Source organism: Panthera leo, chromosome F2 (genome assembly GCF_018350215.1).
Source record: "Panthera leo isolate Ple1 chromosome F2, P.leo_Ple1_pat1.1, whole genome shotgun sequence".
In the NCBI taxonomy this organism is placed as follows: Eukaryota; Metazoa; Chordata; class Mammalia; order Carnivora; family Felidae; genus Panthera; species Panthera leo.
This window is the reverse complement of record NC_056695.1, coordinates 49,659,500-49,687,400: the sequence shown is the minus strand read 5'-3', so window position 1 is coordinate 49,687,400 and position 27,901 is coordinate 49,659,500. Positions and strand designations below refer to the sequence as shown.

The 27,901-nt window shown below is 39.3% G+C and overlaps 1 protein-coding gene across 7 annotated transcripts in view; it reads right to left on the bottom strand.

The window, feature by feature from the left end:
* Positions 1-3,613: 3,613 nt before the first annotated feature.
* The window catches only part of RIMS2 (regulating synaptic membrane exocytosis 2), a 600,294-nt gene continuing 576,006 nt past the window's right edge, over positions 3,614-27,901 (bottom strand). For all 7 annotated transcript variants that reach the window (XM_042923146.1, XM_042923145.1, XM_042923139.1 and 4 more), the window contains 5 exons: positions 12,695-12,836; positions 7,992-8,104; positions 7,324-7,425; positions 4,912-5,051; positions 3,614-4,484 (listed from right to left, as the gene is read on the bottom strand). In XM_042923146.1, the coding sequence (XP_042779080.1) occupies positions 4,266-4,484; positions 4,912-5,051; positions 7,324-7,425; positions 7,992-8,104; positions 12,695-12,836 (716 nt within the window). In that variant the 3' untranslated portion in view covers positions 3,614-4,265. The remainder of the gene's footprint in view (positions 4,485-4,911; positions 5,052-7,323; positions 7,426-7,991; positions 8,105-12,694; positions 12,837-27,901) is intronic.

Here is a 27,901-nt window from a genome sequence, read left to right as displayed (position 1 = left end):
CCCATGAACCGTGAGATCATGACCTGAGCCGAAGTCAGACGCTCAACCGACTGAGCCACCCAGGTGCCCCAAAACAATTTGTTTTCTTAAGAGGACTTGCACCTTCAGTGAGACCAGCAAAGAGTGAAATGGTATTCTGATCAATTACTTATACTCATAATAGCATTTGAGAGCACTTACTTTATACCACTCATGGTGCTGTGTTCCATATACATCGTTTTATTCAATCCCTATGATGACCCAATGAGCTGGTAGTTTTACTATTGTCATTTTGCAGTTTGGGGTAGTGAGACTCAGAGAATATAAATGACATGGTCAAGGCTGAACATTAAGCAAGCGGCAGAGCCAGGAACCAGAAAAAAAACCCAAACTGGTTTGTAATGTGGAAGTCAGTCACTTACACTCTGGGACTAAGTCAATACAGGCGGACAGCTTTGGTGATTGCTTGGCCATTCCTCTCTCAGCCCCTACAAGCGTGACCACCATGTCCTTTATTGCGGACTGTGGAGCTTTGATCACATGTTCCCGGGAAAGTGAAGGTGCTGATGTCAATGGCAGCCACGTTGTTCGGGTTTAGTCAGAACCGCTAAAGAGGAGCTCGGTCCTGAGCAGGGAGTTGAGCTGTAGGGAGGGGCTAGCATGGATCATTTCTGAGAAAGCAGAAGGGCTTTTCAAGAGAGGGCATGCAAGAAAGGCAAGGGGGTTGGTATAATAGGAGTGTGTGAGTAGCAAGGAAATAGCTCTTTAGACTAGGAGGTGGACATTGAGTAATGACAAATAACCTGGGATAGGCATGGGGGACTGAGCTCGAAGGGAGTCCTTGGAAAGGGAAGAGATGGCTATTTCCAAGAATGGAGAGAAAACTAGGTTTGAATTTTTAACTAATTAAGCCAGCTTTTAAATTTAGAGCTGGGCAGCAGGGTGGGGGGCCTTCCGAGAGAACTCTGCTGGGGTTTTTTTTCTTCCAGTTTAAGGAACTGCCCTGGGAGGATTCGCAGAAACCCTCGCCTCCAGAGCCACACCATAGAAGCCAGTCTCTGGACAGGTTGTTACACGTCCCGTTACCACCGGCGTCTCCCCCGCTGAAAATGCACCACCCCCCTCACCCCCACAAAGCTGAACTGACACAGCTGGGTAAAGCCCCTGTCACTCTTCTCACCTTCACCCAAGGAATGGCAGATGGCCTCTTGTGATTCTTCAGGACTCTGCCATCCGTGGAGGTGACGCTGACTCAGAAATCTCAGTTTATTCACAGACTCTGTGAGCTGAGTCATTTAACCAGAAAGCACTTCAGTCTGTAACAACCACCTTTCCCCCACCATAGAATAACAATGTTTTGTTTGTTTTTTTTAAAGCAGCAACTTTTTAATGATGTGAGCAGAAATCCTTTGGCTCTTTGGAAACATGCTCTACTGAGGGCTATTTGCTAAGACCAGCAATCTGTTTCTGGCACGGAGAAGGAAAATAAAATTATTTTGTTGTCTTGAAATGATGCATGAGTTCAGGGAAAGCTGCACCAGGCTTGGGGATGGGGAGAAGGGAAGCCAGAGAAAGCCGTGCATACAACGTCTGTAAAGAAAATGTTTTATTTAAAGTGTTAAATACCATCACCAGAATGAATTTGATTTACATTAGTTGGTGTTCATTACAGGACTAATCTGCCCTTTTTTTTTTTTTTTTTTTTCCCAACTGGAATTCCCTTTACTTTGAAAACATACTATGTACAGGGCAGCAATGGTCACTGGAATAGTGCTATTTACATGACTAAACCACAAGTCGAGGTGCAGACATGTGAAAATTAAAAAAAAAAAAAAATACACCAACTTTTAAATAAATACTGCATAATGACAAGTATGTACAAATATCCCATACAGTCATGTCCTTCTTATTAAAATTAGAAATAATTTATATAGGAATATGCACAAAAGATTACGTGACTGCATCTTAGTATCAGGAAAATGGTAAACGTTTATTCTACGGGAGAGTGTAGACACTATAGGTCTATTAAATCAATTGCTGCTGGTACACAAGTGTCTAAATTATTTCCATAAAGTTTTATTCGTTCTTTTAACAACTTTACCTGGGTCCATCGTAGATCTCAGAATGTCAAGACACAGTCTCGGTGTATTTCATATTGCACCACATAAAGAGAAGGCATTTTTAGTGATACTCATTTTAACTTTTGCACCATATCAAGCATGATAGTTTTTAATGGTCAGCATGGAATTTAGAAAGGAAAAAAAAAAAAAAAAAAGAAGAAGAAGAAGAAGAAGAAGAAAGCAATTTTTGTGCATGGCCTTAACTGGTATGTATGTGGATTTCAAAAGTTGCTGTAAGAAATTGAAATCGACCTGTAAGAATGCATTATCAAAGTGTACATAAAGAAACAAAGTGTGGGTGGTTTGTTAACGTTAACCAGTGACTTCTCCTCTCAATAGGGAAACTTAAGAGAAATTCGACCTTGCAGCACCACCCAATGGTAATAACTGTCTGTAAAACCAAAGGCAGGGGTTTGACCTTAGGGGATTTGTGGTGTAGACTTTTGGTGATGGCGTGAAAGAACTATTAATCGGCAGATTGACTTTCTTCGAGTCACCTAAAAATTGGAGCTTTAAAATTATCTGTTGCATATTTATGTTTACTATATTTCTTTAGAAATATAATTTGTGAAAAATTGTATTTTACTACAGAAAAATGAATTAATAAACAGCCCTGTGTTTCAGGCTCCAAATTTTTAGCAGTGTTTCTATTCACATAGTAAATGGAAATTGGCTAAAGAAATTGCTTTAATTAATTAAAAAACAAAACCTAAGACCTTCTAGAAATAATACTTTAACCCCTGTATGAATAATGCTGGTGCTAAAAACAAATTTATTAGACATTACAATGGCCACATGATTGTAGGGTTTTCCTGTAAACTGAACTTTGAAGGTGAAAATAAAAGTACCATGCACTGTACAATAAACTGCAAAAGTTCAAATATCTTCTTTATCAAATACATGCTGACTTACTTTAATGTACTCCCAAATCATGTTGCAAAATCCTTTTCAACATGCTGGAAATAAAGAAAGCTCTTAGTTTTTTTTTCCCCCCCCTTGAGAAATTCATAAATTCAGAAGCATCTATAGCTCTGAATCAAACATGGGGTGTAAGGAGTATCAGGTCAAAAACTTGTAATCTTTTAGCATAATCACTCTGGTAGGGAGAAAGAAAACAAAAGATTAAAAGAGCGAAGAGGAAAAGTAAGACAGAGAAGAGGAAGAAAGATGCGAACAATTTGCACATATTGAACTTCATAAGATTTGTATATTTAACATGGAAATCAATTGAATATATTATGCTTATTTGTCACATAAAGAGAATTTTAAGTATCTTCTAGAAAGTATTCTCATTTGTAATGTCTGCCAAAACACAGACTATGATCAGTTTAAAGAATAAACATGGTGTCTCTTTGTACCACCCCGTTGCGTTCTCTCCCCTTTTTAAAACCATGCAATAGTGAAATTTACTTTTAAAAATAATATAAATTGTTGAAAATGGCTGATTTTTATTCTTTTTTTTTTTTGCAAGTTGCAGCCCCAAGAAAATAATTTAAGTATTCAGCTAATCTGTGTCCATGCAAAAAAAGTTTAATTTCATTCAGTACAGTGTAGCCACAGAATTTTGTTTTTCAGAGTCCAACACATCGTGGCATTAGTGAATGGCGTGCCTGCCGGAGCTCTGAGTCTGCCACTGTTCACACAGGACCGGCCGCTGCTGGTCACGCTCCAGAGGAGGGCTGACGTCTGTCCCGGACCACTTCTTTGGTCTCTTGCTTTTCACCTGATGCTTCCTAGGACTTCACTCCTTGACTTGTAACATGGCTTAATGACTGTATAGCTCCATTTCTGTGGCGTAACAGGGCTTTGGGGTCAGAGAAATGAAGAAAAAGGAACGATAAAAATATAAAGGTGCCATTGAAAAGGGCTTTTGTTGCATGAAACTGACTGATTCTTTGAGATTAATCCATGGCTTCAGATTGGACCAAAACTCGAGTGTTATTGAACTCCAAACCTGATAGTTCTTCATAACTGCTCTTTCACCTGAGGGCCATCTTTAGGGCACAATGTGTGCAACTTCCTCTGAGAACACAGGATCGCTTTGTATCCCTAGAAACAGGCTCAGAAGACACAACATTAAGCATGCAGTGTTACCAGGGTTTGCGACCTGTGATTTTTTTTTATTTTTTTGTAACGCTGGTTGCTATGACAACAGTTTTACAGCTGCTATGAACGAGAGTAAGAAGGTCCGGTTGAACTTTCCAGAGATGATTGGGAAGCTCTTCTTGTCAGAGGGGCCAAGGTTGGATCTACTAGGGAGGAAGGAGGGAAAAGTTTGAACCATCCAATCACCATATTGGATAGCTCCAGTTCATCTAAAAGTATCTGGGCCACTCCCATAAAGGATTTGTGATCCATGCGGCCATAATCTCCCCAGACAATGATCTGTTGGCAAAATACAAAGGAGAGTAATGTCAGTATAACTATGTACGTGAAAACTTGTAAACTAAAATACATTGAGTTAATGTGCGGATATCAAACGTTAAGTTAAACAGTTGTATTTTAATTGCTGGGATAGTTGTTTTTAACTACTAGAACCCAAAGGTACATGAGGACAAGTGTACTCGAGTGTTACGATCATAAGCAGTCCAGGGAGATCGGAGTCTGTGTATGATGGGGCTTTGCAAGTCTCTAGTTCACTGTGAAAGAAACAACAGCATCTGTGGCTTTATAGCACCAGCCACTGTTGTGACGCTTCCAAGAATTTCGAGTGTGGGCAACCGAAAAGAAGGCAATAAGAAGATATGGGGGTGCAAGGTTTGACTCCATGAAAATACTTTCTTATGTAGGGGATAAACAATTAAGTAAATACCTGTAAAACCTTCCCTTGGGGACTTTCTTCAAAAGATAATAGCTGCTGGTAAAGGGGTTCCAGCGTTTTTCTTGCCACCTTTGTTTTCTTTTTGGCTATGCAGACTCCATTATCTAACAGATACACCTTTACATATGGTGCTTGAGAAAGAAAACATAGAGGGGAGAGTTAAGCGATGAGCCATGGTTATGAAATACTCAACTTGCACGTGACATCTAAAACAGCTTAATTTTAGGCTGAAAGAGCCAGCAATCAAAAGTCACCAGTCTTTCCACACTGTGTCAAAATCATTAGATAAAGAATAGGTGTTTGTTTGTTTGTTTGTTTATTTATTTATTTATTTACTTACTTATTTATTATAAAACTGCCATTCAAGTAGTTTTAGGCAATATTAACTCAGAGGCTACTCTGAGTTGTTACTATTATACCGTCAAGTGGTTACATAGATTTAAACACTGTATTAAATAAGGTGAACTGCTTCTAGTCCCTAACAATATTCAGGAGAGACGTCTTGTTCAGTCTTTCATCTGTCAGGACTTAAATCTAACTAAATGTGCTAGAAGCTATATATTGTTTTAGAAATAAATTATAATATAAATACTATAGTTTATATAATAATATAATATAAATTTTATAAATAAAAATCATTTATTTATTATTCCAAGGGGTTTGTTTGTTTGTTTTTATTTTTTGGTTAATGTTTATTTATTTTCGACAGAGAGAGACAGAGCATGAGCAGGGGAGGGGCAGAGAGAGAGGGAGACACACAGAATCTGAAGCAGGCTCCAGGCTCTGAGGTGTCAGCACAGAGCCCGAGGCGGGGCTCGAACTCAAGGACCATAAGATCATGACCTGAGCCGAAGTCTGACACAACCGACTGAGCCACCCAGATGCCCCAAAAGATTTATTTATTGATGGTGGTGTGGGTACAAGATAGCGGTGGGGCTTGGTGTGATATGTTCACATTAGCTGGGAAGAGGCAACTAATTATGAATTCCATGGCTTGAGATGTGTCTGACTCTTCATAAAAGCATTTTCAGGGGCACCTGGGTGGCTCAGTTGGTTGAGCGTCCAACTTCGGCTCAGGTCATGATCTCACGGTCTGTGAGTTCGAGCCCCATGTCAGACTCTGCTGACAGCTCAGAGCCTGGAGCCTGCTTTGGATTCTGTCTCTCTCTCTCTCTTTCTCTCTCTCTCTCTGCCCCTCCCCTGCTCATTCTCTCTCTCTGTCTCTCTCTCTCTCTCTGTCAAAAATAAACATTTAAAAAAATTTTTAAAAATTATAAAAAATAAAAAAAAAAAGCGTTTTCATGCACGTACAAATTATGATATTCTTTATAGCAGAGTGGGTTGACTAGCTCCAAGACTTTTTTTTTTTTTAATTTTTTTTTTTTCAACGTTTTTTATTTATTTTTGGGACAGAGAAAGAGAGACAGAGCATGAATAGGGGAGGGGCAGAGAGAGAGAGGGAGACACAGAATCGGAAACAGGCTCCAGGCTCCGAGCCATCAGCCCAGAGCCTGACGCGGGGCTCGAACTCACGGACCGCGAGATCGTGACCTGGCTGAAGTCGGACGCTTAACCGACTGCGCCACCCAGGCGCCCCTCCAAGACTTTTATAAACACAATTGACTTACTCGCTCCTGCAAGGTTTTACAATAGGTAATACACATTATAATTTAGAATTTCTGGAAGGATAGGAAGGAAAGTCAAGAAATTCAAAATTACAATTCAATCAGTGGAGGTGCTGAGGTGAGAAACCAAGTTTCGGAATCTTTACTAATTGTTCTACATAACAGATCTCATGCTCTGTACATCTCTGCACGATGTATCTGGAGTCTGTGTCATTTTTCACGGCCCCAAGCACCTTAGATGATGACATTTCAGTATGAAATACGTGACAGCACAATAAAAACTGACAATGGTGCCTCTCTTTCTTTGTACAATACAGAAAGTAAAAGTTTTCTAATTAGAATGTCCTATATACAAAGGCTTTTGCTACTTTGGCAACCCGTATCTGTGTTTACTCTAATTTCAGGACTTTAAGAATTCCTAAGGAGAATTTTGAAGCTCCAGATAAAGTAAAGAATGACACAAAATATCAGCTAATCAGAAAAAGAACTTCTTATGTACATGTTGTACAAAATAAATTATCTAAGTGTGGTAGTTTTTATTTTGCAATGGTTTCTACTACATATGTACTTATTTAACAACGTATATTAGCCCTACCAGACCACTCTAATCGAATGCTCACTTAGGATCAACACACAGAGTACTACAGATAACAGACTCCCTTATTATTAGTATCCTTAATTACCTGAAAACCAGGTTTTCAGCATCTAATCAAAAACAAAGTCTCTGAATTGAAAAGTAATGGATTGCAAATAATAGAAGCATGTCTTCTTTTATTACCTGGCAGTGTCTTGGAACCTGGTTTTACAACAAGGCCACGAGCCCGAATGATTTCCACCTCCAATTGTCCCTTTTTGTCCATCATTCCTACCTGAATGTCACCTAATGGCATATGAGGAAGAAACAGACAGGCCTTAGTGTACAAATGCAGTAAGAAAAATGCTTGTGTCCAAAGACCTTGGTTTTAGATCATTCCATCATTTCCCATATAGTTTCTAAAATTCAACTATATTTAAAAATGTATCAATGATATCTTACTTTATTTTTTTATTTTCTATTTTTTAATGTGTATTTATTTTTGAGACAATGTGAGAGACAGAGGGCAAGCAGCAGAGGTGCAGACAGATGGAGACACAGAATCTGAAGCGGGTTCCAGGCTCTGAGCTGTCAGCCCAGAGCCCAACGCGGGCTCAAACTCACGAACTGTGAGATCATGACCTGAGCCGAAGTCGGACGCTTAACTGACTGAGCCACTCAGGTGCCCCGATGTTATCTTACTTTAAAAAGCATATTTAAATGAAGTGGAAAAATTGGTTAAAAATTTTTATTGGTAAAATAAAAATACTTATTCCTGTTGACAATACTGTTCGAGATTCTATGAAATCAGAGAATGTAATTTTCAATAATCCAGAAGAGAATCAATAAAATCACAAGACAGAAATTCTTACCCATTGCAGGTGTAGCCAGAGTCTGACGCCCCACTAGCTGGGCAGGGCCAAGGCCATCCAGAAAATCACTGAATTGGCTATCGGAGGCCAGGCGGACGCCAGGGAAGATCAGACTAAAAGCAAAAGAACACATGAGATTAAACCCTCAACCCATTTACTCTCAGGCAGCTCGGGTTTCCCTCTTGCCCCCTTCTGTTACTGCCACTATTTTCCTACTTATATTAATTGCATCCCAACACCCAGATCCACCTCCCATGGCTCTTCCTTTCTTCTTCTGTATCGGCCCATGTGTGTCACCAGAAGCACCTGTCACACTGGATTGCAGGCTGCTGTGTGTGTGTCTTTCTCTTCCTTGTCTGGAGGACATGGACTGTGATTTCTAGCAGTAACACCGAGCACCTGCTGAGCACTTACTCCACAACAGGCACTGTTGTATTGAATCCTCTTAGCTACTAGGAGATCGATTTTAATATCTAACCTGTTTTATAGATGAAACTTCCAGATCATTCCCATCAGTACATGAACATACTGTTATTCTTCCACCTTAAAAAAAAAAAAAAATCTTCTACCTTAAAAAAAAAAATCCCTTTCAAAAAGAAGAAGAAGAAGAAGAAGAAGAAGAAGAAGAAGAAGAAGAAAAAGAAAAAGAAAAAGAAAAAGAAAAAGAAAAAGAAAAAGAAAAAGAAAAAAAGGGGCACTTGGGTGGCTCAGTCGGTTAAGCATCCAACTTCGGCTCAGGTCATGATCTCATGGTTTGTGAGTCCGGGCCCCACATCACGTGAGCTCAAGTCCCACTTCAGATGAGTTTGAGTCCCACTCTATGCTCTGCACTCCACTCTCTCTCTCTCTCTCTCCCTCTGCCCCTCACTCACTCATGCTTTCTCTCTCTCTCGCTCTCTCAAAAAAATCCCTTTCCTCACTCCACTTCTGCTGCTGCTACCTCGCACCCCATTTCTCTACTCAAAACTCCTTGGGGGAGTTGACTCTATCGCTATCTTCAATTTCTTTTTTCTTGTTCTTTCTTGAAACTCTATTCAGTTTTTCCTTGCTCTCTTGCTTGCTTTATTTTTCTCCACTCTACCAAAATTTCTCTGACCAAGGTGACCTAAGGGCCACAGTGGTAAGCCCAATTGTTAGTACTCGTCTAATGTAACACATTAGCGGCATCTGGCACAATCAAGCCCTCCCTCTTCCTTGAAACATTTTGTCCACTTTGCTTCCCAGATCCTCTAGTCCTCTGATTTTCCCCTTTGGCCACTCTGCTTCAGTCTCCTTCACTGGTCCTACCATGAAATATTGGGAGCTCGATCCTTTGACTTATTTTTTTCTGCATGCCCCAATCTCCTTGGTAATCTCATGAAGTTTCATGGTTTTAAATGCCATCTATGCTGATACGGCCTAGATTGACATCTCCAGCTTGGACCACAGACCTGCATTTGATCTGCGCTGTCTACAGATCTGCTTGGATGTCTAATAGACAACTGATACTTAACTTGTCCCAAACAAAAAGCCAAATTCTGTTCTTCTCAGGAGATTCTCATCTTTTATTTTTTTAATGTTTTTATTTGTGTTTGAGAGAGAGAGAGAGAGAGAGAGAGAGAGAGAGAGAGAGAGAGCGCACATCCATGTGTGAGCTGGGGAGGGGCAGACAGAGAGGGGGACAGAAGATGTGAAGCAGGCTCTGCACTGACAGACTGACAGCAGAAAGCCTGATATGGGGCTTGAACTCACAAACCATGAAATCATTCCCTGAGCTGAAGCCTGAAGCTTAACGGACTGAGCCACCCAGGCACCCCTTAGGGAATACTCATCTTAAATAGCAAGTTCATTCTTACAATTGCCCAGCTTGGGGTAAGTCTTTCCTCTTTGTTATGGACTGAGCTGTGCCCCCCACGCCCCACCCCCAACCAATGCATATGTTGAAGCCTTAACCCTCAGTAAGACATAGTTGGAGACTGGGCCCTTAAAGAGGTAATTAAGGTTAAATGAGGTCATGAGGGCAGGGCCCTAATCTAATATGGCTGGTATCCTTGTAAGAAGAAGTAGAATGGAGAAAAATAAAGCAAGCAAGAGAGCAAGGAAAAACTGAATAGAGTTTCAAGAGAGAACAAGAAAAAAGAAATTGAAGATAGCGATAGAGTCAACTCCTTACAAGAAGAGACATCAGGGGCACTCAGCAGGTTAAACGTCTGACTCTTGATCGTGGCTCAGGTCAGGATCTCGTGGTTCGTGGGTTCGAGCCCCACATCGAGCTTTGTGCTGACAGTACAAAGCCTGCTTAGGATTCTCTCTCTCCCTCTCTCTCTGTTCTTCCCCTGCCTGTACTCACTCTCTCTCTCCAAATAAGTAAATAAATAAAAACATTAAAAAGAAGGAGAAGAATAATAAGAAGAGACATCAGGGGTATGCATGCATAGAAGAAATACCATGTAAGCACATGCTGAGGAGGCCATCTGCAAGTCAAGGAGAGAGGCCTCAGGAGAAACCAAACCTGATAACACCTTGACCTTGGACTTCTAGCCTCCAGAACTATAAGAAAATGAATTTCTGTTGTTTAAATTATCCAATCTTTGGTATTTTGTTAGGGCAGCCCTAGCAAACGAATACACCCCCTTTCTCTCATTACTTACATCAAATATATCAATTAACTCTTATTGGCTCTACTGTCAAAATACATCCAGAATCTGTCCTCACTAATGATACCACTGTGGTCTAAGCCATTATTTTCTATCGTTGGTGTTACTGAACAGCCTTCGGAATGATCTCTCTGTGGCCAAATTTACTTTCCACCTCCATGGCAATCAGAGTGATCTGTTAAAATGAAAGTCAGATGATATCAGGACTCTGCTCAAATCCTCTACTGGTTTCTAATCCCTCTCAGGGTAAGAGCAAAGTCCTCACAATGATGTATAAAGACCATCTGAGCTGTCCACCCTGCCCCCGCTGTCTTAATTCCTAGTCTGTTACTACTCCTGCCCTTAGTCTGCCGCGCTGTCCTTCCCACTGCTGATGCCAGGCGAATGCTGCCTCAGGGCCTCAGCACTGCTTCAGCCTGGAATGTTCTTCCCTCAAATGTCCATATTCTTCAAATCTTTACTCAAATATGTCTTTTCCCTGTCTACCTTACAAAAAACCTACCCTTACCCTCTATCGTCTCTCTTCCTTTCCTTCTTCTCCTTAGCACCTACACTATCTAATCTACTATATACTTTACTAATTTTCCACATATATATATATATATATATATATATATATATATATATATATATTAACAACTTTGCTTATTTTTTGTGCATCTTATCTATTGACTGTAAATTTGGTGAGGGTAGGGTTTGTTTTTCGTTTTATTTTATTCTGTATCTCCAGCACCTAGAACCATGTCTGGAATATTGCAAGCACTTAATGAATCCTTGTTAAGCTCAGTTAATTCAAACGAAACTGAGAAAAACTTGCCCAAGTTTCTACAGTACCAAGAAACAGATGAGAACTTAAGCCTAGGTGGTTCTAAAGCCCATGGTCTTAACGACTAACTGATTTTGGCTCCCTTGTATGAATTATATCTCTTACTCAGCACAGTGCCTAGAGCACTGGAAGGCATGAAAATATTTATTGAATGAGTTTATGAGTATTCTTCCCATTTTTCCAATATTATATAAACAGCTGGGGCACCAGAGGCCCCAGTCTGGATATTTTTGTGTCCCTAACAGTATCTACCACGGCACTCTGCAATGATGAGAGCTCAGTGCACATTTTCCACTTCATTCTCCATCTAAGACTTCCTTGATGAACATCAAATCTATTTCTGCTGCCAGCCTTAATTCCCAATACAGTTAATCCAAATATTTTGATGTTTCTATAAGTATCCCATATAACCTTATTTAAAAAGGTATGGAGACCATACACATCTCTTGTATTTATATGATCTTGCTACACAAACATTCCCTGTGGCATATCATCGATAATCGGCCAGCAGCTCCTATGGTAACATGTCTGTGAACTGGCTACACGCAAGTTGTCTGAACATCTGATGCTCCATGGTGATGACAGAGTGGAGTCAGCAAACGCCACCTTCCTCTAGTGGCGTCCTTTAACACACCCATCTCTGGATCCGCAGTTGCTAATTATCATCAATTTGTCGGTGACAGGGCTACACAATCTTGACAAATGCTTTAAAAATATCTCAGATACAGCTGATTCAAGGAAAAGCTATATGCTAACTACATAAAGGAGAGGCTCACCAGCTTACTTTGTGGCCTTACATCAGTCTGAACTGCTTGTTACTTCGTGGAACTAAGTATGTATCCGGTGTTCTATAATTTTTAGTAATAAGAGCCAAGATTTTAAAAATTAGCATGTGGTGTGGCACGAGGGCTTATTCTGTCTTATTCCTTCTCCATATTATGTCAAGCGAGGGCAAACTTTCATGTGCCTGTGTTGTGACAGTCACATTTTAGCGTCTCGCTGTTAAAGCAAGACACTTTGTCCCCAAACCTAGCTCCTTTGATATAAAAAGCCACATAGGTCACATTTCTCAGTGGCAGGTGAGCAAAAAAGAAGTCCTCCTCACAGCAAATCAGCCAAGGAATGTGAAAGTGGTGCTGTGGAGTGTGTGAGTTAGCTTCTGGGAAAGGGCAGAGAGTGAGACAGAAGATGGTCTCAGGCAAAGGCACAGAAGAGACGCGCGTCACGCTGGCCTCACTCACTTTCCTTCTGAGCTATAGCTGTTCATGCTGCCGTCCGTAGATTCTCGGCTCGCCTGCCGAGTCATCCAGTTCCTCATTTCCACAGCCAGGCCCGTTTCTGTACTTCGCTGGACGGTGCTCCGGAGCTTTTTACCGCCGGCTTCTGCACAGACAGAAGACAAGAGGCATGACAGTTGTACCACCACCATCTGGTAGCGAATCATAAGCAGCCAACGTGGTGAAGGTCCTCAGGTGGAAAGAACTGCGTAAAACACAAAGTGCTCTCATTAAGGAGACAGAGAGAAAAGGTATTTGAAACAGTGTCTGGTTGAGTGGGATGCAGATATTCTAAAAAGTCTTCAAGAAGCACAAAATACTGCCACTAAAAAAATACTGTTGTTTTGTTTCCGTCTAAAGCAGTGTTCAAATCGGTAACAAGAGGAACATAAAGTTTCAACCTAAGGAAAACAAAATAAGCTTTGTTTTCATCCGTAGTATTTAAAGGCAAGGTTGAGTTATACCTGTCTTTTTTTAATTTCCTTTCCTTTCTTTTGATCATAGTGAAATGATTAGGGCTTGACTTTATTTCCAAAGAATAGGTCATGGGTTAACCTCAATTCCAGCCTTCACTTTCATACAAAAACCTGATTTTGTAGAGTGATCGATAGTAGAGGGCAAAGAAAGCCAAATAAGGGAGACAGCCTCTCTGATAATAGTTTCCCATCTGTTGGTAACTTTCAGAGACTCTCAAAGGGAACACCCCCCCCCCCCCCCCGCCCCCAGCAATACCAGGTGAAAAGAGCTTTCTAATTTGGAGTCATGGGTAGTCATGTCCTCAGGCACCTTCAACAGCTTGAATATGAGACTTACTTAGAGCGGCCAATTGGAAGACCAAACAGGAAACTGAGTCAGGGACCACAGATGTGACAGAGTGTGCTAGTGATTTGGAGAGGTCAGGGAGGAAGGAGCTTCACAGACAGAGTGGGATTTTAGCTGGGCTTGAGAGACGGGCACACTGGGACCTAAGAGGCAAGAAGGAAGTGTTTGGGGCCAAGGGAAGGGCATGGACAAAGGCATGAAGAAAGGAATGACCATGGGCAGTTAAGGGATGGCACAAATAACCAAAGCATGTTGAAGAGCAGTGGTAGGAATGTGTAGTGGAGAGATTACTAAAGGTGGGGCAACAGGGTGACGGTCCAAACTATTTGCATTAATTTACTTCTTGTCGGGACTAAATATATATCTACACTGACCATGCATACCATTAGATTTTGGGGGACGATAAGCTCTTTTAGTGCCTCTATTCGTAATTTCATTTTAGATCGATAAACATTTGCTGATATTGACTGTAACTTCTTGAAATTTCTCTCACCACGCCTCTTAGAATATTTGCTCACCATTTTGAAACACTGCTTTCAACTTCATCTATTCTCCACTTTCAATCTTAATGTACATCAAAATGCTCTAAAAAGTTTATATCACATATCAACTATGACCGATCTACAACTCAGTTCCGTAATCCAAGGCTGATATTTTAGAAAATCGATGGTAAACATGTTGTACTGATATGAACTGTAAGACATTCTAAAGCATCCCTTCTTACTGATGAGGGAAGTCTCTTCTTTACAGAGACATGTTAGTTAATAAATATAAAAGGACTGATAAAAATTTTACATGACCAATTTGCAACCTCCAAAGCAATAAATGATTCAGATAAAGCACATCAATGGATGCTAACAGCATTAGATGAAAGGATATTCGCATTAGCGCCCCCACCCAAAATCATTTCATAGTTTAGTTCTACTTGTTAAAGGTAAACACGTACTTTAAAACTGGGAAACCAGACACGTATCACCATCCTAATTAAGTGATCAAACTTAGTAGCGCTCATAGTGGGACAATCATAATGTACCTCCTGATATAACATACCTAGTACCTCGTACCACCTATCGAGTTATTCCAGACAAAAATACACAACCTGTTTCTAATCAGGTCTTTGGAACCAATTTATAGCTTTCAAAAACACAGAGGATAGAGTAAAAGATAAATGATACAATAAAAAAAAAAATTAGACAAACCCAGAACATGGGGTTTTGTTCAAGAGAATTGGCTTAGTCTCTTTAAAAAGTTAATATCGTGGGGGAAAAAAAAGTTAACATCATCAAAATAAACAAACTAACAAGGCCAGGGAATTGGTCCAGATTTTAAAATATCACAGAGATAGAACCATTAAATGCTATGAGTATATTTTGACTTCTTTTTGGGAAAAAATAAAACAAGAAATACTAAAAGCAAAACATTCTAAAAGCAATTTAAGGACAAATAGGGAAAATCTGAACATGAATTGGATATTAGACAGGATAGGAAAATAGTTAATTTTCCTAATAATAAGGGCATGTATTATAAAAATTTCCTTATCATTATAGATATATGAGGAAGTATTTAGACCTGAAATGTTCTACTGTCTGAAACTTGCTTTCAAATAGTAGAGCAAAAATGCACATATACACAAAAAAGGGAAAATGTTTTTTAAGAAAGAGTAGGGATGAGGAAGAGACTCTTGGTACTCATACATTTAATATTTATGACCATTTGACAATGATCCCCAAATGGCTACACCTAAAAGTCATATAATTCTGTCCAGGGGTGAACTGGAGTCACGGAAGGTGCCAGGCTGTTGTTCAAGAGCCCAGCCAAGGGCTAGGATCCTGGCCTCTCCGTGTGGCATCCGTACGATACATCACCTCCAAGTGAGACGTACCCCTTCAGTGAAGCTGGAAACGTGGAATGAGGATATGTACAGGAACCCAGCTTTCGAAGGAAATGAGATTCCTAAAGGACACACAGCCTTTTGATATCGGTCTCCACCACAATAAGAGTAACTTGAAAACCTGCTATTACAGGTTGATGAGGACCAGCGACCATTTGTCAAAGGACAATACAATGAGAGTGTAATCCTCATGTTTACAGACTGCTTTTTACCTGCATTCTCTGTAGAACAACTCTAACAGTCCCCATTTTACAGACACAGCGTCCATGGGCCCTGGCAGCTTACACAAGGTGACAGAACTAAAGTTTATACACAGTTCCCTGACTCCCGATTCTCTGCTTTTTGCTGATTTGTTATCAGAATACAGCCAATGGGTAGCCTGCACGGAAGGCCCTGTTAGAGGCAGCTGGTGAGGTGGAAAGAGTGGGGCACACTCAAGGGGTCAGGCCCTGGGGTCAGACTGGTTCTCTTTGAACCCCCACCTAACCACATACAAGCTGGGTGACATCGAGCGAGTTACTTACTCCCTCTGACTCAGTTTTCTCAACCTGTCTAATGGCAGAGACAATAATGCCTACCTCATAGGATTTTTGTGAAAATAAGAAAAATAATATATTTAAAGTGCTTAGGAAAGTGCTTGATACACGGAAAATCTTCAATTAATGGTACTGTCGTTACTACGACTACCAGGTAGGGAATCAGAAAACATGTTTTCCAGGCCAATCTCTACCACTAACTAGCTGACTCTGGTTTTCCCTGAGTCATATTCCCTGAGTCTCTGGTTCCTCATTTATGAAAATGGCAAGGAATGGGGGCAGGGGGTGACAGATTATTTCTGCTCTCTTTTAGCTATAAAGTCTATGAGTTTGTGTCATTAGTCTATGACCAAGACCATGATTAACAGCATACATTAAGGAGATAATGTGACTTATTGTCATCCGATGGAATCAAAGGATTCTATGCAATACACTGAGCGTTTATAGTAGCTCCTTATGTCTGATACACAATAGACTTATTTAAAAAGTAAATGTACTTTTCAGTATTACAAATCCTTTGCATCACATTCACAATGAAAGTAATTTAGCCTAAATATGATTGATCATGGTGATTCACATTTAATGCTCCAAAAGCTTTGTCATGTCAGCCAACCTAAAAACTGAATCTGGATAACAGAGAATTTGGTGTCTACATGAAGTCAGTGTAGTAGCCAGAACTCTAAGATGGACCCATGATTATGTTACTTTATACAGCAAAATGGACTTTGCAGATGTAATTAAGGTTACTAATCAGTTGATCTAAAGATAGGGAGATTAGGGGCACCTGAGTGGCTCAGTCGGTTAAGCATCCGACTTCCGCTCAGGTCATGATCTCGTGGTCTGTGAGTTCAAGCCCTGCGTCGGGCTCTGTGCTGACAGTTCGGAGCCTGGAGCCTGCTTCCGATTCTGTGTCTCCCTCTTCTCTCTGCCCCTCCCCAGACAGTTCACACTCTGTCTCTGTCTCTCTCAAAAATAAATAAACATTAAAAAGAATTAAAAAAAAAAAAAAGATAGGGAAATTATCTGAGTGGGCCTAACACACCCACATGAACCTTTTTAAAAGCAGAGTGCTTTCTTTGGCTAATTCCAGAAGAGTCAGCGAGAGATCTGAAACACGAAGGATTCAGTGCACCTTTTTGGTTCAAGATGGAGGGGATCGTGTGGAAAGAACCTGTGGGCAGCCTCTAGCTGCTGTGAGGCAGCAAGAACACGGAGACCTCGGCCTCCAACTGCAAGGAACTGGATTTGGCCAACAACTTGAATGTCCCCGAAAGCAGTTTTCCCCCAGAGCCTCCAGACAATAACTCAGCACAGCCAACACCTGACTTCAGCCATGTGATATCCCTCTTTTTTCTTTAATTTTTTTTTAACGTTTATTTATTTTTGAGACAGAGAGAGACAGAGCATGAATGGGGGAGGGTCAGAGAGAGGGAGACACAGAATCTGAAGCAGGCTCCAGACTCTGAGCTGTCAGCACAGAGCCCAACGCGGGGCTCGAACTCACGAACCGCGAGATCATGACCTGAGCCGAAGTCGGCCGCTTAACCGACTGAGCCACCCAGGCGCCCCAGCCATGTGATATCCTAAGCAGAAAACCCAGCCATGTCATCCCAGATGTGTGGCTTACAGAACTAATGAACTGACAAATGAACTACTTAATTAATGAATTAACTAATTAATTAACTAATACATGAGTGTTGTGTTAAGCTATTAAATTTGTGAAAACTGTTAGGCAGCAATAGGTGATTTTTTAGATACATTTTCTTCTAACTGGCAAGCTCTATAAAAATTACCTATTGTGACCATAGGAATGGACCAACTGAAATTATGCATAGGAACTCAACAGCCATGATTAAAAAATGTTTTTAAAGATATACATACGTGTGTGTGTGTATATACACATTACATACATATACATATATACATATAAGATATGTGCTTATGTTTGGATGTTTAAAAATACTCAGATAGTAGGGGCGCCTGGGTGGCTCAGTCGGTTAAGCATCCGACTTCGGCTCAGGTCATGATCTCACGGTCCGTGAGTTCGAGCCCCGCGTCGGGCTCTGTGCTGACAGCTCGGAGCCTGGAGCCTGCTTTGGATTCTGTGTCTTCCTCTCTCTCTGACCCTTCCCTGTTCATGCTCTGTCTCTCTCTGTCTCAAAAATAAATAAACGTTTAAAAAAAATTAAAAAAAATACTCAGCAACCTATAGGACTAAGACCCAGATTATATTGGGGTAGAGCCCTTAAAACCACTCTGGTAGGTATATTGAACCATAGTGCATTTGCAGAAGATGCCTGCAGGTAAAAACCAAGTTCTTGAATTGCCAAACATCACAGGCAGAAAGCCGAACACAGGAGGTGTCCTTGTTATTCTGTTCTGCTTAGTCTGATGACTCATTCACTTGGCACCCTGTGTATTCAAAGAAAGCCACTTGATTAAATAAACAACAAAGGGTCAGTTTCCCCTAATAATATCTGAAAACTCTTTGAGTGACTAAAGGTCCCCCCTGGTACTGATTTGGAAACTTTCCTAAACCCCCAGATGAGGCTCAAAATGAAACGCCGAACTTAGTGTTATGGGGGCTTCTTTCCAAATCTTGTGTCCACAGAACCCATTCCTGCTTCCTAGCCCTTGGAAGGTCTCGTCTCCTGTTTGCAGGCAGGGTTACTGTAGAGTCAGGATTCTCCTGACAATTAGTGTGGGAAACGATTTACAGAAACAGGTGGGAGAGGTTGGTATTTTCTAAAAACTGACTTTAATTTTAGTTTTGGCCACAATTTATGTGCGTTGAGTTAATAAGGCACTGATTTTGCATTTTATTAAACATTACCATTTCCCAGAGTGAGTATAATTTAGGGAAGCCATTTGCATCACATTTAGAGAATATAAAAATGCATTAAAAATCAGAATTTCTAAAATTATCGATACATAGAATTTTAGAAGCTGTCTCAGGAATCCAGTGTACTTTGTGGTTTATGTACCCCTTTATTGTAGCGATAAGAAAACGGAGGTCCAGAGCGGCTAGTTTCCCTTTAGTAGAAGATTTTCAAATGGAACTTTATTCCACCTAACCCCTCCAACTCCTCCAACTTTCAAGTTTAAGAATCAACTCCAGCACTCCCTCCCACCTCTATGGTGGCCCCTGTGGACATAACTTCCCATCTGCAGATTATATATCAAAACATGAAGGAGGTAGATTTATTTACCTGTTTGACCTGCAGGACTTCCAATTCTGGGATACTCATGAGTAGTACTATAATTGCATATAAAAGATGTGTACTTATGTTTGTCAGGGCTTCTTACTATAATACATGCAATTCAAACCTCTGAAAATCTCAACAAAACAGGCGCAAATATCTGATCATTTCTTCTGAGCTAAACCAGGATCTGCATCAACAATCAAAATAATAGAAATTAACAGAAAGTAGCAGTTGATTTCTAAGATTGCTTCAGAGTTTGCCACAAATCCGTTTGTTCCAACAGCTTTGTCGTAACTATCACGACAGTTGTGGAGTCAATAGCTACAATACAGTGAGCGACAAACAGGAGTCACAATTACGATAGACATTAGGTCTGTTTGAATATATTCACCTCCCCCCCCCACCCCAAGTTAGGTGTGGTCATGTGACTTGCTAAGCCCAGGGAGATTCGGGCAAAACTGGCCCTTGTAACTTCAGGGCAGAAGCTTCAACAGCTGAAGCGAGAGTCACCATGTCCCCCCTCTTCTTTGTGGAAGCAGATAGCAACAGGCACCTCCACTGGCCTGGGTCCCTGAGCACAGCCACAAGTATGGCACTCAATGGACATGCAGAAGGAGTGAGACATGAATTCTTTGAGTTAAGCCACTGATAATTCTGAGTCATTTGTTATCACAGCATAACCTAACTAATTCTGGGAGATACACAGACACTAGCCATAACACAGTATTCCATTCTCTTGAAACTAATGGGTTCTAAGTTTTGTAATTTTTTCCTTTTTTCAGCATCATTTAAATATTTATCACTTTGAATACAGTCCTCTTAATTAAAACTCTGCATTTGGTATTTTTTTTTATAACTGCTTTCATCGCTTCTATCTTATTAGTATGCCTAAAGAAATTTTAATCATTGCTCTTAAACTTCAGATTCAGATTTTAAAAACATTAATATAATTTTTAATAAACTTCTAATTTTAGAATAGCTTTAGATTTACAGGAAAATTGGTACAATGGTACAGAAAATTCCAGTATACTCTACACCTATTTTTCCCTATTATCAACATCTTACATGGCTATGGTACATTTGTCATAATTAATGAACTAATACTGATACATGGCTATTGACTAAAATGTATGCTTTACTGAGATCCCCTTGGTTTTTAATCTAAATTTTTTTTTCTAATCCATGTCACATTATATTTTGTCATCGTATCTCCTTAGTCTCCTCATAGAGACAGATTTTTGATGTCTCTAATTTCTGACATCCTTTTTCATCTGTAACTCATTTTAGTTTGTGCATGTGAAATTAATATGCAGTACTAGAATTCACCATAGTATAAATATACCATTAATGAAACCACTTATTTTTATTTAAAAAACAATGAATAAGTTGAAAATGCTCATCTATAGAAAAATAGAAAAATATTTCATGCCATCAGTAAAAAATAAGTGTATGAAAATTATCAATACTAAATTAATTTATACCATATGGCATAATGTAAAGGGACTAAGTTAATATACATATTTTTAAATAGTTTATTTAAAAAAGCTCAGCTGTCTTTCAGATAAGAATTAAATTAAAATCAGTATTCCCAGGGTGCCCAGGTGGCTCAGTCAGTTAAGTGTCTGACTTCAGCTCAGGTCATGATCTCACGGTTGGTGAGTTTGAGCCCCGAGTCGGGCTCTGTGCTGACACAGCTCAAAGCCTGGAGCCTGCTTTGGATTCTGTGTCTCCCTCTCTCTCTGCCCCTCCCCTGCTGGTGCGCTCTCTCTCTCTCTCTCTCTCTCTCTCTCTCTCTCTCTCAAATAAATAAAAACATTAAAAAAAATTACTATTCCTGATGTAATGATTCAGGCAAGGATCAGTACTGGATGTTAAAATCATTTGATGAGGGACACCCGACTGGCTTAGTCAGTTAAGCATCCAACTTGGCTCAGGTCACGATCTCACAGTCTGTGAGTTTGAGCCCGGCATTGGGCTCTATGCTGACAGCCCAGAGCCTGGAGCCTGCTTCAGATTCGGTGTGTGTGTGTCTCTCTCTGACCCTCCCTTACTCGCACTTTGTCTCCCTCTCTCTCTCTAAAAGAAATAAACATTTAAAAAATTAAAAAATAAATAAGTAAAATCATTTGATGAAAGGTTTTGGGGAAATAGGATATTCACATGGCACCAAAGTATTACCTGAGCGATTATTTAGGAATTATAAAGGGAAAGATATCTCCTCCTCCCTAGAAGGAAAGTGGCAGTCATCTCTAAACCAAGTGATCAAAATGAGCATACCTAAGAGTCAGAAAACTTATTATGTGTCTACTGATGGATGTATAAAGTTTATGTCACCTGTGACATTAATTTATTTTATTTTATTTTTAAAAAATTTTAAGTTTTCATTTACTTATTTTGAGAGAGAGAGAGAGTGAGAGCACGAGTGGGGGGTGCAGAGAGACAGGGAGAGGGAGAGAATCCCAAGCAGGTTCTGCACTGTCAGTGCGGAGCCCCCTGTGGGGCTCAAACTCATGAACTGTGAGATCATGACCTAAGCCAAAACCAAGAGTCGAGTGCTTAACTGACTTGACCCTGAGCCACCCAGGCACCCCCTCACCTGTGACATTTAAACCGAAACTAACCATGTCTCTAGATCTAATGTCCAGTTAACAGGGAAGACAGGGAATAGAGATAACAATCAAACAAATCCAGATTGTTAGATATTCTATAAGACAACTTTGTCTGGATTCTTCAATAGTTAGTATCATGGAAAAAAAACAACAACAACAGGTAAAAGTACTGTTTAAGATTCTACCTAACAATCAAATGCAATGAATGAGCCTTGACTAGATCCTGCATTGAGGAAAAAATGTAACAAAAAGCCATAAAATGCAATTTGGGGATAACTGAAAAAACTGCATTAGGAAGAGACATTAGATGATAGCGATTTTTTGTTAATTTTATTGTTTATGTAGTTTTTTTAAATTAGGAGATACATGCTTATCTTATCTTGTTCTCAAATACTCAGCAAAAATGCATACTGTGTGTGCATGAGAGAGAGAGAAAGGGAAGCAGGGAAGAGACCGAAGATAAAGTCAAAGAAAAATTGGTCAATCATTCACTTTACTACGCTCTTTTTGAATGTTTAAAATATTTCACAATAAAAGTTGGGAAAAATTCAATTACTAAATTCACATCAAAGGAAGGAAAGAAAGAGCTATTGTGTCTTGACTTACTTGTATGTGGAGACGTTTGGATATAAAATCTACCTGCTTCTAGTCCTCATAAGAGTGTTACCTGGTGGTTATTATCACTATCATTTTCTTTTTGAGGAAACTGCCTAAGTTACACAGCTAGCAAGTGACACATGTTACACTTGAACCCAAACCCTAGCAATGTCAAAGCCTATGCTTATTTCTCAAAGCAGCCTGCCTTCCATCTTATTTAGTATTTTGGGGGGCGCCTGGGTGGCTCAGTCGGTTAGGCGGCCGACTTCGGCTCGGGTCATGATCTCGCGGTCCATGAGTTCAAGCCCCGCCTCGGGCTCTGTGCTGACAGCTCAGAGCCCAGGGCCTGTTTCGGATTCTGTGTCTCCCTCTCTCTGCCCCTCCCCAATTCATGCTCTGTCTCTCTCTGTCTCAAAAATAAATAAACGTTAAAAAAAAATTTAGTATTTTGGACACTAATTTCTGATTCCACAGTAACCAGTGACTTGAAACCTCATCTCATGTTCTCACTGCATGTCCAAATAAACTTAAAATAAACTGTTTTATGAACATTGTTGAGATTCAGACCAATTCATGCTTTGTTGTTTTATTATGAAAAATGGGAAAATGTTAATTTATTGCTAACTTCTGACTTCATGAACGTGATGGCAAAAAACCCAAAAAAAAAAACAACAAAAAAACAAAAAAAGAAAAAGAAAAAAACAAAAACCCAACAACAGACTCTTAGCTATAGAGAACACACTGATGGTTACCAGAGGGGAGGTGGGTGGGGGTGATGGGGATTAAAGAGTACACTTAGGACGAGCATTGAGTCATGCATAGAACTGTTGGATCACTACATTGTGCACTTGAAACTAATATAACACTCACTCTGTGCTAACCATACTGGAATCAAAATTAAGAACTTTAAAAAATTACCATAAAGATGGTATCAGAATCAAAATTAAGAACTTTAAAAAATTACCATAAAGATGAAAAAAAAGTATACTTATGATAAAATTCAAACAAATGTGTCAGAAATAGCTATTCCTTATTATATACATTTGCATTTCTATCTCTCAACATGTCACTTTGGATCTATCCATAGCAAAAAGTGGAGATTTCATCAAATGACGCCACAGCAAATAGTATTAAATATAGAGTGAAAAATTATGGATTTGCGAAGTTAAAAAGGACCTTGACTCTTTTGTGTCTTGATCCTCATCTGTAAAACAAAGGGGCTATTATAAGAACAAAAACTGCAGACCATTATCTCCCAGGAAAACAGACTCAAAACCTTCAACAAAATATTAGCAAGTCAAATGATGAAGTCGGATTTATCTCAGTTATGCAATGCTGGTTCGGTATTCACAAATTATTTAATGTTATATATCACACAAACAAGTTAGAAAAGAAAAAGCCCATGATCCTATCAGTAGACCCAGAAAAGCATCTGACAAAATCCAACATGCATTCATGATAAAAACTCAGTAATCTAGGAATAGAGCTTTCTCAAGTTGATAAAAAAGCTCTATAAAAAATTTAAAGCCAACAACAAATTTAATAGTGAGAAACTCAAAGCTCTCCCACCAAGATTCAATACAAGGCAAGTATGTTCTTTCTCTAACTCCTTTTCAACAGCATACTGGAAATTCTAACTAATGCAATAAGACCACAAAAAAAAAAAAAAAAAGAAAGAAAAGTTAAAAGAAAAAAAAAGAAGTACAAATTATACAGATTGAGAAGGAAGAAATAAAACTGTTTTTGCTCACAGATAGTATAATGTTTATGCAGAAAATCTGAAAAAATAGATATAAAAACTCCTAGACTAATAATTATAGCAAAGTTGTAAAACACAAGGTTAATATACAAAAGTCAGTTTCTTTCCTATATCCCAGCAATGACTAAACAGAATTTGAAATAAAAAAACCAATATCATGTATATTAGCATATAAAAAAATAAAATGTTAGGTATAATATGAGGAAAACTACAAACTCTGATGAATTAAATCAAAGAACTAAATAAATGGAAAGATATTCCATGTTTGTGGATATGAAAGCTTAATATTGTTGAGATGTTAGTTCTTCTCAAATTGATATATAGATCCAATGCAATCCCAATTAAAGTGCCAGCAAGTTATTTTGTAGATGCTGACAAACTGATTCTTAAGTTTATTATGGAGAGGCAAAAGACCCAGAAAGGTCAATATAATATTAAAAACAAAGAATAAAGTTGGAGGCTGACACCATCAAATTTCAAGACTACAGAAATCAAGACAATATTGTATTGGTGGAAGAATAGATAAGTAGATCAATGAAATAGAACACGGCCCAGAAATAGGCCCAAGAAGTGATGAATAAAGATCTGATACTATAATCTATGTGACAGTTTCAAAAATTATAAAATGCCATACAAATCTTTTTTTGAAAACTGGAATAATGTGAAATCATTCTAAACTTGCAGTAAGAAAATTATGTATAAATAAGTGGGGTCTTGCCATTCGAAAGCTGAGAGAGACTGCTGGCCAAAATGGATTAAGGCGTTGCCTTCCCACACAAACCCATTGTTTGCAGATGACATCAAGGTAGATGCCATTAAACTGACAGCAAAGGAAGTGGGCAGCGCACAGAGGCTACAAACTAAAAGAACAGAATCTTAAGGCTTAAAATCTTTGTCAAATGAGGTGTTTGGTTAAAGTTACTCATACTTGAAACTGACTGGAATTAAACAGACTGTACAGCTATTGAACTTTTGAAAAACTAAAGCCCAGTTGGAAAAGTCTGTTCAACTCTTTTAAAAAAAAAAAACAAACAACTTTTTTTATGTTTATTTATTTTTGACAGAGAGAGAGAGAGAGAGAGAGACAGAGCATGAGTGGGGGGGGGGGCAGAGAGAGAGAGGGAGACACAGAATCTGAAACAGGCTCCAGGCTCTGAGCTGTCAGCACAGAGCCTGACGCAGGGCTCGAACTCACAGACCGCGAGATCATGACCTGAACTGAAGTTGGACGCTCAACAGACTGAGCCACCCAGGCGCCCCAAGTCTGTTCAACTCTTAAGGTAACTACTGAGTTTCCCAATGTGCACTAGCAAGAAGCAGGCAATGAATACTATACAGCCTCGTTTTCAATGCAAATCTTTGTGGTCAATGAAGAATAAAGACAAAGAAATACTTTTCCAGAAAACAGAACCAAGGTTGCCAGATAAATAAACCAAGGAACGTATTGTACTGTCAATCTTTGCCATTCCTTCCAAGTGGGATTTGATCACTCTTGTGGACAATTCATTGCTTTGAATTTCCTATTCTCTCTTCTATATGAGAATTTTGATTTTCATTATCCTGTTGCTACTCTACCATTTAAATTGAATGTATTGTAAACAGATGACTTACCTTTAGGTTTATAGGTCACTATAACATGGAAAGCCCCATCTGGATATAAGGAAGACAGCTACACATCATTCAAACATCCTAGATTTCAATTTGCATGCAGTAAATGAACGGCATTTTAAGGTTGTCTTTCTAGAGGGAGAGACCGACTATGATCTGTATGGAAAATAAGAGTGTGCATGGATATTTGGGTAGCCAAATCTATAGAAAAAGTTAAAAGTAAGAGAGCCATAGTCTTTACCTCAGCCTTCTTTCATAGATTTTCCCCCCTTTTCCTATTTGCTTATGGTTATCAAGCAAAGAGGAAAATAACCCAATAGCAAACTAGTATTTAAAAATATTAAAAATAGGTAATTAGGCTAAGTTTAAGGGGTTTTCCCCTGGTAATTATTTTATATTACTAAGTCGATATTTCTTCATGGTTTGGGTCACTAGCATTTGAACCCTTTTCCTATGTATGAGAAAAAAAACCCCATCCTTCAATTGTAGATGCTAAAATTTGGGGGTATCATTTTTCCAGCCTGCCTGGCAGATAGGGCATGAACAATGACTGAGGTTCTGCTACTGAGGATTAGACACTACTACCCCAAACTTTGAATCTGAAGCTAGAGAAGCAAAGAAGCTGAGACACCACGGGCTCCCATTCTAATGAGGATGCTGGCCGCAATACAGAATTTCCAGGAAGGTCCTATAACAGTACGTAGTGATTCAACATCGAAGGTTGACAATAGTGTAAGCTGTGTTATCTGTGCCAAGCAGCGGCGTTAGTTCGCTAGGATTAGTTCCGCAGTGTTTTGGGACAACGTTCCTAACCTCTGGCACAGGATCTCCAATCTTCCTAAAGATTCTGTGACCTATCCAATATCCTTTAGCAAATATCTTTTCCACCTAAACTGCTAGAATTGGTTTCTGTTGATTACAACTAGGCACCCTAAATGAAGCATACTACATATACATGGTTCGTTTATAGTTTATAGTAAAAAAAAAATATGTGTCTAGTTTATATGGAGCTAAGTATACCCAACTTCTAGGTGTAGCACAAAGAACACATGCCTTTCAAGCATTCTTGTACCTGCAAGATTGGAAACAGTTATTTAAGCAACTTGGTCCCTTCCAGCTCTAATTGCTTCTTTCCATTTCATAATATGAACACAGAAATCAATCAGATACTTATTCCTTTATTCACTCACTACATATTTGCTAAGTACTTACTTGGTGTAAGGCACTGTGGGAGATAAATATATGTAACACTTGATCACATAATTCCTTATATAATTTTACAATTTAGTAGGTGAGTTAAGATAGTAAATAAATAATGACAATCCAAGGCAATATATTCTAAGTGCTATATGAGTGCTATTAAGTACTGGGAGCCGTACCGTCCAATATAACAACATAACTTCGTGTGAATGATGGAAACGTTCGATAATTCTGCACTGTCCAGTAAGGTAGTCACTAGTCATGTGTAGCTACTGAGTGCTCCAAATGTGGCTAATGTGACTCTGGAAATAATTTACAATTTAATTTGGTTTTAATCTATTTCAATTTAAAAAGCCACATGACTAGTGCTTTCTGTATTGGACAGCACAGATCTAGTTCAGAAAAAGGTTAACACATTTTGATATGGGATCAGGAGAGAATAATAACCATGACAATGCAGTGCACAACCCCTCTCTAAGGTGAGTGTTATTATGCACATTTCACATAAAAATGAGGAAACTAGAGCTCAAGGACATTAAGTACCTTGCTTAGTTCACACAACTAGGAAAAGGTGGAGTTAATACTCCAAACCCAGGTCTATGCCCATTCACCTTTTCCTCTGCCTACAGAAACTTAAACGGACTCTGAAGACTTCATAGAGAAGATATGAGTTGAGCTTTGAAAGGCAACTGGATATCATGCAGATACAGTGGTAGAACAAGAATCGAAAGGAAGGCATGAACAAAAACTTGGGAGGCAAAGAGCAAGAAGGCTTAGTTTTACTGAATTACTGGATTCCCAAAAGGCCTTAGAAGCCAGGGAAGCTATGCTGTATATAAGAACTGATTGTTAAAGATTTTGAGTGTCAGGCTAAAGGCACTATTTAGTAGGAGATAGGAATCTACTGAAGCTTTTGGAGGAAGAGCAGTGTCAAGATCAAGGTCAT